General features: G+C 35.0%; 1 protein-coding gene across 1 annotated transcript; it reads right to left on the bottom strand.

The window, feature by feature from the left end:
• Positions 1–3,542: 3,542 nt before the first annotated feature.
• Positions 3,543–6,884, bottom strand: LOC137390713 (transmembrane channel-like protein 3). Its single transcript, XM_068077039.1, has 3 exons — positions 6,780–6,884; positions 5,764–6,004; positions 3,543–5,419 (listed from the first exon to the last, which is right to left on the bottom strand). Exons 1-3 carry the CDS (start codon positions 6,882–6,884, stop codon positions 3,543–3,545), a joined length of 2,223 nt encoding a protein of 740 aa, XP_067933140.1.
• Positions 6,885–19,506: the final 12,622 nt, after the last annotated feature.

Genomic DNA, 19,506 nt, shown 5'->3' on the forward strand with positions numbered 1-19,506 from the left:
AACTTTTAAACTAGCGCATTTACTAATTAATGTAAGTAGTAGCTTCAACTATCCCGTCACAATTTTCTCATAGCCTTATTCCTAAATAGACAACAGAAGTTTACAAAGGAAATTGCAGCTGAAACTATTCAAGACTATTTGAGTGGTTATCACAAGCATCAACAAAAACACTGGCTAAAGTCATAATTGCTACCAACAGTACTACATGTCTATACATCAAGTAAAACAAGAGTTCATAAAGGGCAACATTAACTTACATCTTCATGTCCCTTTTTAGTTCGAAACTGGAATCTGTTGAATTGGGGCTCTGGCCTGTCTTTTAGTCTTCTTGGCTTCAAACAGAATAATTTTCCATTTTTAGCAATCACATTCTAGTTCTTTTCTACTTTCTTTCTCAGATTTTCATGATTTTTCAAAGTTTTTATTTCATCTACCTTCCAGGTGTTTGACAAGTGATTTGTTCCTGTTGCAAATGTTTGCAAGAATGTTTCTAAGCACTAAACTCATTGCAAATTTAGCTGATCAAAGTACTAATTGGTCAAAGCTCAAAATATATCATGCAGTCAAATTTCAGTCAAATACTGTCAATAATAATGAGCTGTTTATGCCAAAATATGCGTATAATTCTTAGGCGAATGATAATTTACTTTATCAAATTTTACTTCGGTTTGATGCTAAGTATTTACTCCTGATGAGGTACCTTTACTTAGCAACCAATAGAAATTATAACTAATCACTGTCAAAGTTTCTTCTTACTAAATTGATAGGGTTGCTGACAGTCGCTGACGGTTGCTCTTTTATGACCATTGGGCTGATTTGCTTGAAAGCAGACAGTTTCGCTCCATGCTTGCTAAAACTAGCATAGCATCGGTGTGTAAGATCAACAATTTTGTTGACAGACACTTTCTTATGATAAATGCGGAGGTATGATTAACTGAACCTCTGCCTCAAATTTGATTGAGCTTTAAATTAATTAAAGGTTGACTTACAACAAAATTCACATTACAGTTATTTGGTATCAAAAGATTCACCATGTCTGACTCTGTTGTGTTGTAAGTGCAAAATATATGGGAATGTGATTAAAAGCTCTTAAAAGCTAAAAAACAAACAGTTAATCGCAGCCACACGAGACCGCCATAGTTTGGATTCTCTTTCCAAAACGGCTCAAATGGGACGTAGTTGTTACAGGATGGTTTTTGTTTACACTTTCATGCAACCTCATTCGTCGAAATATGTTCACAAATAGACTTCATGAATTCAATAAAACCGTGTCTATTGTTCTTACGTGTCTGTTTTATTGTCATTGTAATGCTGTCACTTTTAGCACTGATATCTTATAACTTACCGTAAAAATTCGTTAAACTTTTTAACCTTAGCTCGAAGGAGTACATATCATTGTCTGATAATCATGGTGATCCTGTTGGTCACTTGTGATAATCGAAAAGTGCTGCAAAAATTATTTGCGAAGTATTGGGTTACATGATCAGATTACGACTTGACGATTTGATCAAGCCGAAACAAAACTGTAAAGTAGCATAGCATCTATATTTGATACGGGGTCTTCAGTGAAACCCGAAGTGTTTGTCATAAACTAGTGTTACGATAAGTTTTGTATTAAGCTTTTTATTGGCCTTTCAATTCACGTAATAACGTCACGTGATAAGACAATAACCAAATTGTAATGACTACGTCAGATAAATAAACAGATTCCAATCTACAGACGGCTTTTCGTTTTTGAGCTTTTAAGAGCTTGTAATCACATTTCCACATATTTGGCACCTACAACACAACAGAGTAAGACATGATGAATCTTTTGATACCAAATAACTGTAATGTGAATTTTGTTGCAAGTCAACCTTTAAACACTGTAATAGAATCTAGCTGATTTATTTATGCTGGGTCATGTGACCAAATGTACATTATGCTGCCTTATTTGGAACACCCAAAGCTCGACAGCTTAAGTTACAAACTGGTGGTCAGTAAACTGTAATAATCAGTGGTTGTCTAAGAAAGAAAAGGGTAGCTTTTATTTCGTTATTATTCAACTTTTATTATGTTTCGTATATATAAAGTTTTACTAGATAGAGCCGAATGATCCAGACTGACAATCTTTCCTGACTGACGGGCAACCACATAACTGGAGTTTGGTCAGAAGATGAGAAGAATGTATCAAGTTGTACTATTGTTTGTATTTCACATGGCTTGTTATAGTTTATTACCCGCCAAATATGCGCAATTTATACTTGCATATTAAGTTATTAGCACCTAATGTATATTTCATGTTTTTCAATCATTTAGCATTCTATTATATACCTGAATGATCTTGGCATAGCTGTTTTTACTACAGGTTTGACAATATTCCCAGTACTGATATTCAAATAAAGATGAACAACCAGAACATAGTCACAACCATTTCTATATTTTCCAGTACACAACCTGCATTTACCCACGTTTAGATCAAACTCTACATGCATTCCATCTTCTTGTTCAATACAGCTATTAGTATTATTATAGTTTTTCTTTACAGTCGTGTGGTGGTAGGTGACTGGTTTTAGTCGTGTTGAGTATAGGCTTTAACAAAAGGCCAAAGGATTCAACATGTTCCTCAATTTCACTAAGAGGGGACCTTCCTCAATAAGTGAGCTGTTCCTAAGATGGCTGTCTTCTGTGTAGTCTTAAAATACTGTTTACTCCTACCTCAGCCAGGTATGCTATATGCCTCATTGATATTGTTTCGTGTGCACCAATTATTACTATTGGTATCACTTCTGTCTTCACCTTCCACAGTCTGTTTATCTCAAACAGACTGTGGAAGGTGAAGACAGAAGTGATACCAATAGTAATTAGTGCACTCACAAACATTATATTATTATCATTATTATTGTTGTTAGAGTTTTTCTTCACAGTCGTGTGGTGGTAGGTGACTGGTTTTAGTCGTGTTGAGTCCAGGTCTTAATAAGAGGCCAAAGGGTCCAAGATCTTTCTCAATTCCATTAAGAGAGGACCTATTTATTATTATTATCATTAGCATTATTATCATTATCACTATTATTATCACTATTACTATTATCATTATCACTATTATTATTGCTATTATTACTGTTATTATTATTATTACTATAATTATGTGTCATATAGCCCATCAATGATATTTCTAGCAGTCCACTATGGTTATTGTTAGAGTTCTTCTTCGCAGTCGTGTGGTGGTAGGTGACTGGTTTTAGTCCATGTTGAGTTCGAGCTTTAACAAAAGGCCAAGGTCTTTTGTTAAGACCATGACCTTATTGTTATTATTATTGTAGGTATATTTCGTATATATATGTGCTATTATGCAGCGTCAGATGAAAGATTGTACCAGAATACCGCAAACCTATGACTTTATTCTAAACAGTATGTATTATATAAATTACCGTATTACTAATATGCTTGTAATTTTATAAAGCATAGATTATTCTTTCATATCCAACTCTAAACAAAAACAACTTATTGTTAACTTAAAAAAACAGTCTGCTAGTTGTGGTTCAAGTCTTCTTTAAACAGTGTCAAGAAGGGTTGCTTGTCTTAGCGTTTGTAAATGCTCCCATTCTGTGGAGAGCACGCAAAGCTAATAATGAGCTAGTGCCTTTCCTAATATTTCTTGCCGATCTTGTTTTATTCTCTGGCTGATCTTTACGGTGACCTCCAGGCTCTGAGACTTCTATTAAAGATAAACTTCTATTATCTTTTAGCCCGCCCATTCTATGAAGAGCTTGGAGTGCTGTTACGGATGTGCGAGCCTTGGCGTTTTTATCCTTGTCCTTACGTTGCTTGCTTTTACCGTCGCTGTCTGCCATACTGAATACTTTCTTCTTGCCTTCCGTTCTTTCATACTTGAGTTGTTTTTTCAAATCTGCCACAGATCCCTTTAGAGCATCATTACTCGACTTGAGGTAGTTCAAGACGAGAAACAGCAAAATGAAGATTGGAATGAGGGCTCCCGGAGAAGCGATGTAATCAAGAACTTGGTTGACAGAACCTGGTAGAACTTCTTCCATCCACTCCGTCAATGCATAGTACATGAACTCCACATCTCTGAATGGACCACAAATAGTTGAGGTTGAAATTGTGACCATAGCAAATGCGACTGGAATCATTACCACATAGAGCATGAACAATAAGATAAGAAGATAGAAGTTATCACTCCCTGCTTTGAAGATTCTTTCTTCAGGTACATTACAGACCATAACAGCCCATGCCCTTACATAAAATATGGCAAGCAACTTGATGAGATTAAATGCGGGTAAACCAGGAGCAAATAAAGTTCCCATCCAGATCATTCCTTGATTGTAAACTAGATGCAGGAGGTTCTCGGCCAGAGAAAAGGTAGCGTAGCCAGGAAAGTTTCTTTCTAGGTCCCAGCACCAGCATGCATTTACTATCTTTATGAACAAGGCTCTGAAAAATTCTATGACATATATAAGACCGATAGTAGTGACCATATCAAACACTGTTAGTTTAAATAGCTCTTGCCCTACCATGGTCTCCCAGCATGTAGTTTCTGCGGTAAATTGTGGGACACATGTTGTGTTTGAAGCCATGGTATCATTGCTGTATAGCAATTTATAATCACCGTTACGATCTCTTTGATTGCAGAAGATAGTCTCTGAGAGATTGAACTGTGAATAATATGTAGCGTTCGCTTCTACGACAGATTCTTGAATGTTCTCTATTTTCCAGTAGAGAGCAATGTATAGAGTGTAAAGATTCAGCAAGTATAGAATGAGGATCCTATAGAGAGACTTTTGCAGCGCCACCCTCGGGTGGTAGTCTTCCATCTTTGCTATCAGATCAAATAGCATAGGAAACAAGGCAGTAGCCAGTGACATCACTATAGAAACCTCGTTTCTTTCCCAGGCGTTCACTGAGTTTGGACCTTCGTCTTTAATCCTCTTTTCAAACTTTTGGGACCTTTGAACTGTCAGGTAAATGGCATATGTGCTACTCGCTAGAACCATAAGAACAAGCAAGTTTGCTATCACCCGAAAGAATAATAGCTTTTTTCCAACTTTCTTTTTAGCTTCTTTCTGCTCAGTAATGCTCTCATGAATTGAAACTGTTATCGACAGAAACTTGTTCTTGGCTGTTTCAGAATTACCTATCATGTAGTCCCAGCTAGCAAATGTTTTCCAGGAAAATGTGAAGTTGTCGTCCTTGTCCGACGCTTTCTTGTCTTTCGCATTAATTGCTATTTGCCGCAGGATTGCAATAAAATTGTAAGAAAATGCCACCAAATTAGCGATGAGATAGGCGAGCGGCATGCTGTAGCCTGAGGAGAATTGTTCGGTGCTTGAGTAATAACCATAGAATAAAGGGGAGTACTTGAGATACCCGTCAAAATCCCATGAAGTCTTCAAGTATGCTGCTCCTTCTGTTTCATTAACTGCAACAGTAAGTGTACAAAGTTGTTGTTTATGAGTAAGTCGTATCTATTTGGATCATTCAATCAATTTCATTTATCCAACTTACAACTTTAATAAGACTGATTTAAAATAATTACTGTAACACATTTTCGAATATGCATTGTGGGTAAACAAATCATACATAGTAGTTTTACATGTCATGTAAAATGCCATCACCATAATTATGGTATATGCTACCTTTTGTAAAGCAAGCCAAAAGTAAATAGGTAACTCAGAAATAGATCCAACCATGCATGCTAATATAACTATATTGACAAATAATATAATACATAATATATTATATTATATACATATGCATAGCAACCTGGCACTGTTTTATAGTCTACTGAACCCCAGTCCGGGCCAAAAAGCACTTCAGGCACGATGATCACTCCTCCGATGATGACTGCCTGTACAATGTTTGTCCAGAATATCCATCTGAGGAAAGTAAAGTAGGAGGCAACAACTCCTCCAAAGTATGACTCAATATGTTTGATCCTTCCTTCCCAAGGCACAAGCAGCGATGCAAAGTTGGACAGTTCTCTACTGATCTTTGAATAGGTTGCCTGTCATTAAAATATGCTTATGAGTTTCTGGCAAATAGACCTCTCGGCTTACACCGGCGGACTATGAACAAGAGAAGAAAACTCTATCTGAAAACATAGTTATGAAGTTCTATTGCATAGCCTAGTGATTATCACAAACATTGAAGATATACTCTCATCAAATTAGAAAGGATATTTTTCAACGATGTTTAAAGCTATAATACAATTATCACTTTATTATATATAATATCTAAACAGCGTTTCTCTACCATGGTTATTAAGTGAGTATCTGTTATATCAAAATAATTTTATGTCAATGCTTGAACTTGTATTGCAATTTAATTAAAACCTTTAAGCTGTTCTGCATACTCAAATTGGTGCAAACATGAACAAGTAAATACTATTTAGTAAGTTCTCTTTCATCCTCTTCTAGTTTCATTTATTTTCCTGAAATGCAGTAAAGGTAATAATTGGCTGCAAAAATTGGAAATCCAAAAATATTTGAGCAAGTGTCATTTCAGAGAATAAAACTTATTTTAAACGTCACCTGTTTGTCTCTAATGGGCTCTCTGAGCTCTCGACTGGAAGCTCAGAAAGTGCTGCCTTTAGTTTCCTTTTACTAAGTGCTGCCTGCCAGCTAAATCTCTTAGCCGCGCTAGTTAGAAGTATTGGTTGATGTTATTGTTCAGTTCAGAGAAACATGGCAATATTTCACTCAGACATCAATATACCCTTTAACTGATAAAGCAATTAATAATCAGAGAAGACTGCTGTCTATGACTATGCATATCATCACCTTCAACTGAGCTACCCGATCGTGTCCTCCAGATTTGCTAAGTTTGCCTTCAAACTTGGCAGTGTAGCTTCTCGCCTCCTTCAGCATCACCATCTTTTTTCTCATTGTCCAAGGTTTGCAGTTGACTTTGTCCAGCACCTGTCAAACATACTCATATTCAATAAGCTAGCTCTGTTAGGTCTGCAGCTAAGGGAAAGTGTTATATTTATCAATGAGTGTTAACAATTTCTGCTATTTTTGGCTTATTAAACCATCCTAGTTTATCTGTAATAATCTCATGTCAGATGCCTGAGCAGAAGAAACTACGAAGAGAGATTCCGAGAATCAGCGACATGGGTGGGTATATGAGCAAACTCCAGAAGTTAGATGACTTAGGCTATTTGTTCTTTAGTTCTGGTCATTACATAGAACAAAGCAATGCATTGTGCTAAGTGGAAAGCCCTTAGCCAATTCAACAATGTTTTGATGTGCTGTAATGCCACCTTCATAAAATGCTTGACCCAGAGCTTTGGCCGATCTTTAAGCCTTCCTTTGAATCTCCAAATATGGAATATTGTTTGATAGATTATTGTATACATTTAATATTGGATCAATATATGTGATTTAGTTTGGTTTTGAGTTCTTGTATAAAATATGATATACAGAAAGTCCCTGCCTCAATCATAGCTTGTTTCAAGCACTGATACTCACGTCTTTGTAAAATTTTATCTTCGCAAATATTTGCTCTTCCGTCTTTTTAACCAGATCAGGATCAAGGCCTGCAACCCACACTCATATCTATAACTTTGAGGAGACAATGTCATCAACAATCTTTATTATAATAAAAGCCATGTTTGTCTGTAGGTCCAAAGCAACGATTAGGACAAAAAAGATTACTCTCAACCGGATTTGAACTCATGGCTGTCAGCTTGGTAGACCAACATCATAGCATCTGCAACAATCAACCACTTGCAAATGCATAGACATGTTTAGGAATACTTGTGCACATACTTATCATCTACGCTTTAGTGGCATACCTGATGATCCTTTACAGAACACCAGCCTGCCCAGGCTCTACATAGTAAATATTTCAAACAGGTTCTGAGTAGTAAATGCTAATTGGTTGGCTACCTTCTAAGAGGGCCTCATCCGCTTCAGCAAGAATATCCTCGAAGTGGTCCATTTCATCTGGGGGCATATCTTTACCTTTATCCTCATCTCTAGTTTCGTTCTTTATACAATTATTACCACTCTCTATTGTATCAATGGCTCCATCATCCGTGATGAGATGGAAGGTATCAGCAGATTCAACGTCTGCATCAAAAGTATAGAACTCAACTAAGGAGTAAAATTTGTGTCAGTAGTAATAATACTAACATAGCAGTTGTAGACTATGCACATTGCCTGCTGTGACCTACAACATCTGTATTAATGTCCTCTGCATTGTTAGCAATTATATATTTAGCTCATTCTTATTAGAAAAGTAGCCTCTGCTAAAATGTTACTTGAGAATGTCATGACACAATGCAATATAATCCAACATATCATACTATAGATACACTATAATATACTATAGATACTTCATAATATACTATAGATACACCATAATATACTATAGATACAGTATAATATACTATAGATACACTATAATATACTATAGATACACTATAATATACTATAGATACACTATAATATACTATAGATACACTATAATATACTATAGATACAGTATAATATACTATAGATAGACTACAATATACTATAGATACATCATAATATACTATAGATACACTATAATCTACTATAGATACAGTATAATATACTATAGCTGTGCCATAATATACTATAGATACACCATAATATACTATATATACACCATAATATACTATAGATACACCATAAATTACTATAGATACCAAGGCCGTATTGTTCTATGAGGCAGCCTCTGCTGTGCAGAGGCAAAATTTGAGCACCCAGAATGGCCAAACGGGGATTTTCTTGTTGTTTAGTGTCGACAAATTGTGCAGAGCCTGTTTTCAGGATGTTACTAGTGGTTGCAAACCTAGCGAATCCATTTCGACACCTTTTTTTTTACTGCTGGTAAGGGAACGGAAAACAGACGTTACGGTTTTGTCTGTTCTGGATTCACATATTTAATGAAAACGATTAAGTTTAAATGTGCTAGACGCCGTTGAAAAGATGAAAAGTTTTGATTTTGGCGACTACCATAAATTCTGGTCTTCGAAACATTTACTTCCACTTAAGATGAATATTTTGATAGTTATGTTAAGCCAATTACTTTTGGGATCCTGTCGAGTAATTCTTGGTTGGCTTTAATAGCCTTATTGCAGTTTTACGAAATATTCTGACGATAGTCTCTGGACTGATTACAATTTGCAAATGATATTTAAAAATTTTTGTTTATTGTTATTGTTATATCGCGAAGCAGACGTGTTTAGAACTATCTTGAAACTTTAAAAAAAAAGGAATTTGCCGCGAACTTTCTTATTGCTCATATATCGAGTATGCTTGCTTATTTTTTTCACACTATTTTTACGTGAAAACATCTACTTCATTGCAAAGAAATCAAGCAGGATTTTCTGAGGCTGCATACATGTAACAGTTAATTTAAACTTTTCGTAATTTTGTGTTTTTTTAAAAATATCATTCTGCTTGACAAGCTCTAGTCACGTATTATATGTCTATAATTTGTTTGTTTAGTGAGCTATGTTATTATCTATATTTGCATGGAAATATTTATTGTATAGTTTTTATTTTTATGCGTTGAACCTGTTTATCCATGGGTAAGGGTTGTACCATCAGCACCAAACCTGATCACCCAAGGCGTGAGAAGAATCTCTAACTTTGTTATTCAAAATAATAATATTCAATATATATTAAAATACTAATATTCAAAATCTACTATCTTCAAATTTAAATAATCTTTAGGAAAGAACTCTGATATCACATTGAACTTTGAGTCACTCAGTGGCTGGTACTCTAATTATAAATCTAGATAGCTTAAGTTAGTTTCATTGTTCTACCATTATTTCTCAGCAGACGTAATATTCACTTTTAAATAATCTTTAGTATTTTATTTATAGATTTGCTGTTTAGAGTTTATTATCAAATCTTAATCAATAATCATAATATTTTTCTTTCTTACCCCTGGCACAAGTTTACATACCACATGACATGTATTCAATAATTCGTACGGAAGGTGATACACAGCAACCTTCATGATTTTTGAGAAATCTTTTTAGTATTATGCTTGCTTGTATAAGTTGCAATAATACAATTAAAACTGCTCTCAAATAGGGTTTCTTGTGTGTGTTCTGTAAAAAAAATTTGATACTTGGGAGGGCGTTGCACCCCAACCCACCCCGCCGGCCACTCGGGCCTACAGCCCTCACAAGTCGCTGAAGGGGGCAACTCAAGATATTGGCAGAGGCATCCACAAAATGAACAATACAGCCCTGACAGATACACCATAATATACTACAGATACACTATAATATACTATAGATACACCATAATATACTATAGATACACCATAATATACTATAGATACACCATAATATACTATAGATACACCATAATATACTATAGATACATCATAATATACTATATATACACTATAATATACAGTACTATGACATGATATAAAATTTTGCATACTATAATCTGATATAATATAACATAGTGCACTATAATTAGAAAAAATGTTTATATTCTTGCCTGATGTATGTGCTGCCATGACTTTTTCAACAGTATCTAAATTTGCATTTCTGTTAAAATCTGTTACAGATTTCTCTCTCTGTTCTAAAACTTGCAGCTCTACGTTCACTGGTTCTGTTTTCTTGTCTATCGAAGTGATATTTTCCGCTTCTACAATGCAAATTATTTATTGTTGTATTATAACATCAGTACTGAGAATTACTATGTTCATTAGGGGCTTGAGGTGGTCTAGTTTCTTATGTAGATGAAATGTTTTCAAAAAGCTAAACCAAAATTCTTTTATAAATCACAATCAAGTTTACCGTCATTCAAATAGACCTATTCATACTTTTTGTTTGCAACAAATTTGAAAGCAATGAAACATTTTAATCTTGTTTATGCTCATAGATACTTATTGAGATTCTATAAAAACAGCACATAATCAAGTTGTTTGCATGATATTTTAATGTACTTAGTCCAACTTGGTGCAGAAAATAATTTTAAATCAGATTAGCTGTTTTGTGGTTTTTACTTGATGTGAAGCGGTTTGTAGAAATTTATTTTTAAAAAGTATTAAAAAAATTCACTACTACATAATTTATAGTATTGACCTAAAATTGACTTGAGCGACTTGGGTAGCTCAGGTAAATTCTAGGTGAATAGGTCGGAATTTCTAGTATACTGAAATCCTACAAAAGTTATTACTGTTTTATTACCAGGATTTGTCTCCTCTTTGTGACTTAAAACAATCTTGCCAGCTGAGATGTCTTTCTCTCTGCCCTGAGCCATTTCACTACTTTCATCTTGGTTGACCGTAGCATCTGAACTTTGTCTTTCATCTTCTATTCCATCTTTAAAGAAACTGTGTGTGTTCTGTAATTTCTCAAGGGAGTTGTCCATCTCATGAGAGGGTGATACTGAATATATAAGTAAGCATCATCATAATTATTCTACTGAAATCAGAAAATGCTAATATTGACTTTGATGTTCAACTCCTCATAGACAGGCTATAAGTCTAGCGTAAGGAATGCTATCAAACAACAGCGATTCATAATTTTTTCTCATGTCAAGTGCGGTATTGTCAATGATATTACGGCAACAACATAGCTTGTATTCTACGACAGTGTGAGCGTATAATTGATCAAAAGAACAAACCTGCCCAAAGACTTAAATACAGCTTTAACTTTTGTTCAAAAATGGAATCTTAGAATATTTGTAGAACATTCGCCCGCATTCTTACCGAGTTACCGATTTACCTTTACTAGTAAAAACTTACGAAGTAAAATATAAGCTAAGTTTTCCAAATAGCGAGACAAAAAGGTAACTCACTTGAGTTTAGTTTAATACGCATATAATAAAATAAACCAGATTATTTTATATGGCTTTCGGAGAAGTGTAATGATTGTGTGTAAAATATAATATACTTACTAGTCTTATCTATGACGCTGCTTGTCTTCTCCTCTAACACTTGGAGTCCTCCAAGTTTTGTGACAGCGTATTGATGACCCTTTTCTCCCATGTCATCACCGGTGGTATTAAGGTTAGGATTGGAAGGCTGCTCTGTTACAAGGACTTTCTCTCGCTTTTTTAGTTTTTCTTTCTTCTTCAAGTTAGTTTCAGGTTTAAACTGTGTTTTTGATTTAGTGGGTGATGGTTTGTTCAGCATCAAGCGTGCCTTTGTGCTTTTTGTAGTAGATTTTAACTTTTTTTGACTATCTTTTGACAGTGTTTCAGAAAAATTGTGTTTTTCTTTTTGCAGTTCTAATGGCTTAGGTCGAGCCACGATCTCTCGTTGCACTGGCTTACTTCGAGCTTTCAGTGTTCGACCTTGATCCACAAAGGTGGCAGCAGGCGGAGCCCGTCTAGCTTTCTTTTTTGACAGGCCAGTTCTGTTTATGTCAGTATCTTTCTTTATTTGTTGCAGAGATGGAACTGTTAAAAAATCAGTAAATGCCAGCAATTTTAATTCGATCAGCAGATATGTACATGTAACTAAACTAAACCCAAAAATTTTTGTTTTTACTCTTATTGAACATGCCAAAATAATTACCATTCTTTGATGGCTTCGCTTCAGAGGCTCTCATATTATCCTGTGATTGTGAACGCCTTGTCCCTTCATCTGTATGATTTGTTTTGCTAGAGCGATATCTAGTTGGTGTGACAGACCTATATACACAGAGAATAGCTCATTTTCTTATATGCACAGATTAAACTTTACTGCATTTTGCTTAGTTTGAAGATCAAAAAATAATGTATATCTTGAAAAATAGTGCATAGTGCTGCAATAATTAATAGTTCAAAAATGGTAAGTAGTGCTGCAGCTAGTCATGGTTTAATAAATGATAACTAGTGCTGCAGCGATTCATAGTTTGATAAATAATAACTAGTGCTGTAACAACTCACGGTTTAATAAATAATAACTAGTGCTGCAGCGATTCATAGTTTGATCAATAATAACTAGTGCTGTAACCATTCATAGTTTGATAAATAATAACTAGTGCTGTAACAATTCATAGTTTGATAAATAATAACTAGTGATGCAGCGATTCATAGTTTGATAAATAATAACTAGTGCTGCAGCAATTCATAGTTTGATAAATAATAACTAGTGCTGCAGCGATTCATAGTTTGATAAATATTAACTAGTGCTGCAGCAATTCATAGTTTGATAAATATTAACTAGTGCTGCAGCGATTCATAGTTTGATAAATATTAACTAGCGCTGCAGCAATTCATAGTTTGATAAATATTAACTAGTGCTGCAGCAATTCATAGTTTGATAAATATTAACTAGTGCTGCAGCGATTCATAGTTTGATAAATAATAACTAGTGCTGCAGCGATTCATAGTTTGATAAATAATAACTAGTGCTGTAACAATTCATTGTTTGATAAATATTAACTAGTGCTGTAACAATTCATAGTTTTAAAAAGAGTGAATTAAAAATAGTCAGAAGAATTAATCATGGATTCCCCACTATTTATTTATTTTGTTTTTTTAATTCTACTTGTCACCTGGTTTTGTTTTAGAAAACTATTTTTTGTGCATTATGTATGTGTAAAAATCTGGCCTAAATGTGCTGCATCAGTATCTAAATAAATAACTGATAGTTTAAAACTTTTTACAATAATGCAAAACTGTCTAAAGCTCAGAGGTGAGTGAATGAGGTATATTGTTGGTATAAATATTCAAGGAATTCATCATGACTCCGAGGAGCTATTACTTGTAAGTTATCGGAGACTGCTGATGTCCGCATGTGAAAGACACTTAGCCTATAGCTAACAGCATATGGTTTCACCACTAGCAAGATTGATGACAAAATTACTGCTACCTCGTTCGCTTGAAGATATACGATAAGCTTTTGATTTCTCCCGATTTTGGCAAATTTATCTGATGTGACTTTGTTTTCATTTTGGGTACTTTCGGCGCGTTAGTCACTGTTGCAGTCTTCATATCTGTTTGTGTGCCAATTGAGGTTGATAGGTCGTCCGTGCCAAGAGCCACCTAAAGAAACAGTGACAGCAGTCAATTATGTTAAAGTAGCAGTCTGGCATCACAGAGTCAGCCAATAGTTTAATTTCTCTCTACAGCTAGTATAGGGTTATTATCATTTAACAATATACACTGTATCTACAAATAATATCCCCCAATGTAAACTTTATGGTACACTTCCATCAACTTACAAATATCTTTGCTTTCAGGTCTGAAGAACTTATTTGATCTCAGTAACCTCGTGTGACCTATGGAACTGAAAACTATCAGCAGCTTTAGTAACATTTTCTACTAGTAATTGATGTTACTATGTGGTGATTTATGTTATCATAAGCTATGCGGACACATTGTTCTGTAACCTAACTTTCACATTGTATTTTGCATTGTATTGTATTATTATTGATAAATTGGTACGTTGTTATTGCTCTAGATTAGCGTAGCTTTTACAAGGCGGCTGGAATGTTTCGACGCCACATTGAAACACCTGAGCAAATAAAGACTAGATGTCCTTCATGACACCTGTAGGGAGGCTCGATCCACTGACCTCTGACCACCATGACCTGAATTACCTCGCTATTCATTGACCCCTCAACAGACAAGAGCATTTTTTGAATGCACAGTGTACCTGATCCTGAGATGGCCAGTCACATAGGTCAGGAGCAGTAGTAGTGGTTTGTCTTGATGATATACGGCTATATAGAGTTGTAGCTAGTGCAGCGGGTAGCGGGAGAGGAGGAAGAGGAGGTGGTGGTGGACTCTTCATACCTCCTAATATAGGAACAGTTGCTGTCGCAAAGCTTTCTGAGTCATTTGTGAATGGTTCCCATGGTGACTCACTCTGCAAAAAAGATTTTTTAATTCTAATTTCAAACGTAAGTATTTTTAGAGTGATTGACTGCTAGCACAATTTATATTTTGCTAGCTCATTGCTATCTTTTAAACTCTATATAGGAAAACAGATTATTATATAAAATATTAATGTGACTGGCACGTATGTGCCTATCAGGGCATGCTGGTACCAGAAATAAAGTCTCTTTGCAAGTACAGTCTTTCATTTTTTATGTTTCCTATTCTCATTTTGTCATGAATAACCCATGCCTGAATATATTACACATTTCAGTTAGCACTGTTCACATCTATATTTATAATTCTTGGTGTTTGTTTGGTGTTTGTGTGTTCAGCTATAGTGATAACGTGATAAGAACAAAAGATCCACTACGCAATGGAATTGAACTCAGAATCTCCAGTACTGCAGACAAGCGTTCTATGCATTACAGGCCAACAGGCCATACTATGAAATAATAGTGCACATCTTACTTATTACACCTGCCAATCTTTAATGTCGATTGGCTAAAATAGCACATTCACGCTTTAACTAGGACGCTTGAAGATCGTGATTGCATAAGAGATCATGACGCAATTTTTTCCTAACACTGGCTTTAGAGCGATGGAGACAGCTCTTATTATAGTAAAGATTTAAACTAGCTCAAGTTACGCAAATTCATTGGATAAAGAAACTTAACCAATTAAAAACCATTGTTTTCTGCAGAAACTTTGTTATTACCCGTGCAACGCTGAGCTTCACTTAGTATAATGATATATAAGGATATGCAATGATATACAATAGAAAACAATGAAATTTTCTCTAATTTATTTGTAGAAGCTTTTGTGGGAGTGTATAATCTTTGAGAGTGACATAATTTCCTGTGTCTGACACTTGTGGCCAAGTCAGTTCTAGTCATTTACATAGAGGTGAGACCTTCGCAAGTCGATGCTGTGACCAGATTGCCTTCAGATTGTGTTTCTTGCAGCCTCATTGATGCATGCATAGTATGATAATAGCAGGGAGCAACTGAATATCTGTTTTCCTATCGCTGTGATCAAACCATGCAGAACATGCTGCAAAATTTGTGTGCCTACGGAACATAGGTAGTTGCATTGTTCGGAGTTGATATAAGAACCTGATGATGGAACCAAATTTCGGAGCCATTGCTTAGGTTGATTTGCCCCTCAACTCACTACAAAAGCTAAAAAAGAGAGACAAATACTCTCCTTGCGGCCTCCAAGCACCACGTTGCGCAAGAAAAAAGGTTGGTTTCTTCGCTTCAATTGCTAGTTTAAATATTTCTATAGCTTTGGAAAAAATGTTTTGTAAAAATGTTGTTCATAGTCTAATTTACCTTGCAAAAAAAGGTAAATTAGAAATTAGACTGTGCTCTTTACTTTTCAAAAGAAAGGTGAAAAGCTCATGAGAAAAATTAAAGCTCATATGAATTTCTCATGGCAACAAGTTAAAGGTTTTTTGTGAAATGTAATCATGATACATGTAAAAAGTATTACTATATTTGGTAGATTTTACCAAGCCATCATAGTTCCCTAATATGTCTTACCATATCTTCAAGATCAATAGCTGAAGGTTGGCTCTTCCGGCTGGAAGTCTGAACCAAGGAACGCTGGCCTGTTGGTAAGCTATGTCCATGTTCTGGTAAGTCTTTATATCCCTGCCTTAGTCTGTGGTAGCTGTCTGCAAAGATGAGCAAATATTTGTGCTTCAGTCTCCAAACACTACTAACCGCTAGAAGATAAATACATACTTGGAAATTTGTGGAAGACATTTAAGACATTGCGCTATTTCTTATACTAGTCACTTCCACAATGTGGATTTAGTTTTTCTAACAGCCCACATGTTGCTATGGTGTATTTTTTTCAACTTGAGCCATTAGCATTGGGCATGGATAGCTTTTTGACTTTAGTGTCAATCTATTAATACATTCAGATCTTTTTTCATATTAATTGTACATAGTATTTGAGAGTGTCACAATTCTTTACTTGGTAACTTTTTGGTTGATGAACATAAAAGACATCTATAAAATATCTCTTTGTTTCATGTGCAGAATTAAACATTCCTATGAGCTCTGTCTGATGTTTTGGAAATTCTGTATGTTTAGATATTTACATATTACATATTTACTAAAATTATGCCGTTCGGTTAGCTAGTTAAAACAGGTCAAATGTTTGCAAAATACAAAAAACAATTTGGTCAGGAAATTATTTTTGTCGGTTTTTGGTTGAATCGTGTTTTTATGCAGACATTCTCACATTTAGCTAGGATTACTGTTACTCATAACAAAATATTTTTTTATTTCCTTATCAGTTGTAACATACAGGTCCACAGAACATGTGTATTATTAGGTTACAGCTAGGACAAGTGGAAACAACTCTTAAAGAGCTGGTATAATATCAACACCGAGTGTAGTTCATGGCATTGTTACCACAAATCCCTGTCTTCTTCAAAGAGTTGGTGGTTGTCAGCTAATTGCCAAAAATCAGCAAAAGAGGTTAGACAATGTCATCTTAAGTTCTATAGTTGTGTATATACTGATAAAATAATACGCAATATGACAGCCTATGGAAGACTTTAATTAAGCTGAAATCTTTCCATGTTTTAGTCGAAAATATTACAAACAAAAGTGTGGCTATTCAAGTTAAAAAAACTTGTTGACCTACTAAAAATTACATTAGGTAAATTTTTAACTGTTCAAGGTTACATATTTATGACACCTACCAGAGTGGGCTTGACTAGGTCCTTTCTGTATTACAGAGTTAAGTGCTGCAGCGAACATCGACACCTGTTTGCCAACGCTTTTATGTCTTCTAGCACCTGCATCTGCTGCCATCACTCACTCAGTCTTATTGCTCAATGCTAAACTTTTGAGCCTACCAACACTGTTGCTGAGCTGCAAGTTGTTTCATAACATTCTCACTCTGTTCAGTAGTTGCACACTATTGCAATCAATCAAACAGCTAGTGGTATGCTAACGTCTAACTCGGAAGCATATATAATGATAATATAAGCTTATAAGATAATATAAGATAATATATGCTTTAAGGATGTCTCTGATTGGCTAGCACCACTTTGTCAACCTAATAGTCATATATATGCACAAAGGTAAACTGCACCTCACCCTGTTACTGTTGATGGCATTATTTACTGTATCGAATCAGAGAATCTGAGAATACCCTGAGGTATGAGAATCTGAATATCTGAGGTATGAGAATCTTTGCTACAATAAGAATATGTCCATCCATCTCAAGACAAGCTAAAATCGTAAGGAAAAGTGATTACACATGCATTGTAATCAAACCCACATATTTGGATTGTCAGCTAAGCACATGACCATCTGTGCCACTCAACCACCCTTGAGTGGTACATTCAGGAATAATTGTGCACATAGTTATTACACATGGCTATCTCTTAGTGCACACTGGACCGCCAGTTTACCTGTTGTTAAAATAGACATACTACCGATGATATAGGAATAATTTTTAAAAACAATTAACTTACACTGATATTATGTCACCTGGACACAGATTATATACCGAGAGCAGTTAGTGTACCGAACTTTAGTAAATGCATTTTTAGGTTTTTCTGTTAAATGTAAGGAAAAAGAAGAATATGTTTTTATGTGGAAGCAACATACTAACAAAGGAAAAAATGACAACATAGCAAAATGTGCTTACGAGAGGATACTTTGCTTCAAAGGATGAGCTGTTAAACCTCTGGGTCAAAAACAATGAATATTTTCATTCACACATGCTAGTTCATCTGATAGGTAAGTAAGAGAATATATGTTATATTAACGTGTATGTTCATTTATTGTCTGTAAATCAAAGTACCATAAATACATAGCAAATGAAATGCGAATTTGCAAGAGATTTTATAAGATGAATTGCCAAGTCAAAATAATAAGCACTTGAATAAAAAGTAACTCTTGATGAAGCAAGCTGCTAGCCAGTATCAAAGGTGACTAATATGGTCCTTCTTGTCAACAATGTTGTCAACAATCTTTACCATCTATAATATACTTAGGGTTTTCAAACTATTGCTCTGATTAGCGGTTATGAATAGGGTTGAATTTCTCTATTATTTGACATAATATTATTGTCTTGTACGTTGACCCGCTTTAACTGCTATTGTATTTCATCACATGATACCTACAAGGATCCAAATGCTTGCAGGCTAAATTGTACACTAGGCTAGATAAAAACACTCATGCAATAATCATACAAGTAGTGCTTATTATTCCTGCTAAACTAGGGCTTAGATTATGGTATCAATTGCTTTAGTTGAGTTATTGTAACTAGCATATAGCCTTTTTACCAGCAAGTACTTGGTCAAAGTCTAAAAATCTTCTATTGAATTATTGACAAAACCTGTAAGTTCCTTTTCAAATCTTCTGACACCATCATGCCATTTTACAAACAAATTTTAAGCCAAATTGGAAAGTATGATTTTTCCAATATCAAAAAACTAGAGCTAATCGTATCAAATGAACACCCTGTAGGAATTTGAAGTGGATTTTGGTCAGCAAGCTAATAGAGGTTGTCTGATTTTTGATCCTCTGTTTGTAGGGGTTGCAACTTCAACCTTGCTACTGCCTTTTGAAGGAAAAATGCTACCTTCTTTGGGACCTGACAAACGGAAATGGCCAGGGGGATACAACTGTCCTGCTGGTGCAGTATGATGATGGTGCAATCC

The sequence above is a fragment of the Watersipora subatra genome, chromosome 1 (assembly GCF_963576615.1).
Source record: "Watersipora subatra chromosome 1, tzWatSuba1.1, whole genome shotgun sequence".
NCBI classification, from domain to species: domain Eukaryota; kingdom Metazoa; phylum Bryozoa; class Gymnolaemata; order Cheilostomatida; family Watersiporidae; genus Watersipora; species Watersipora subatra.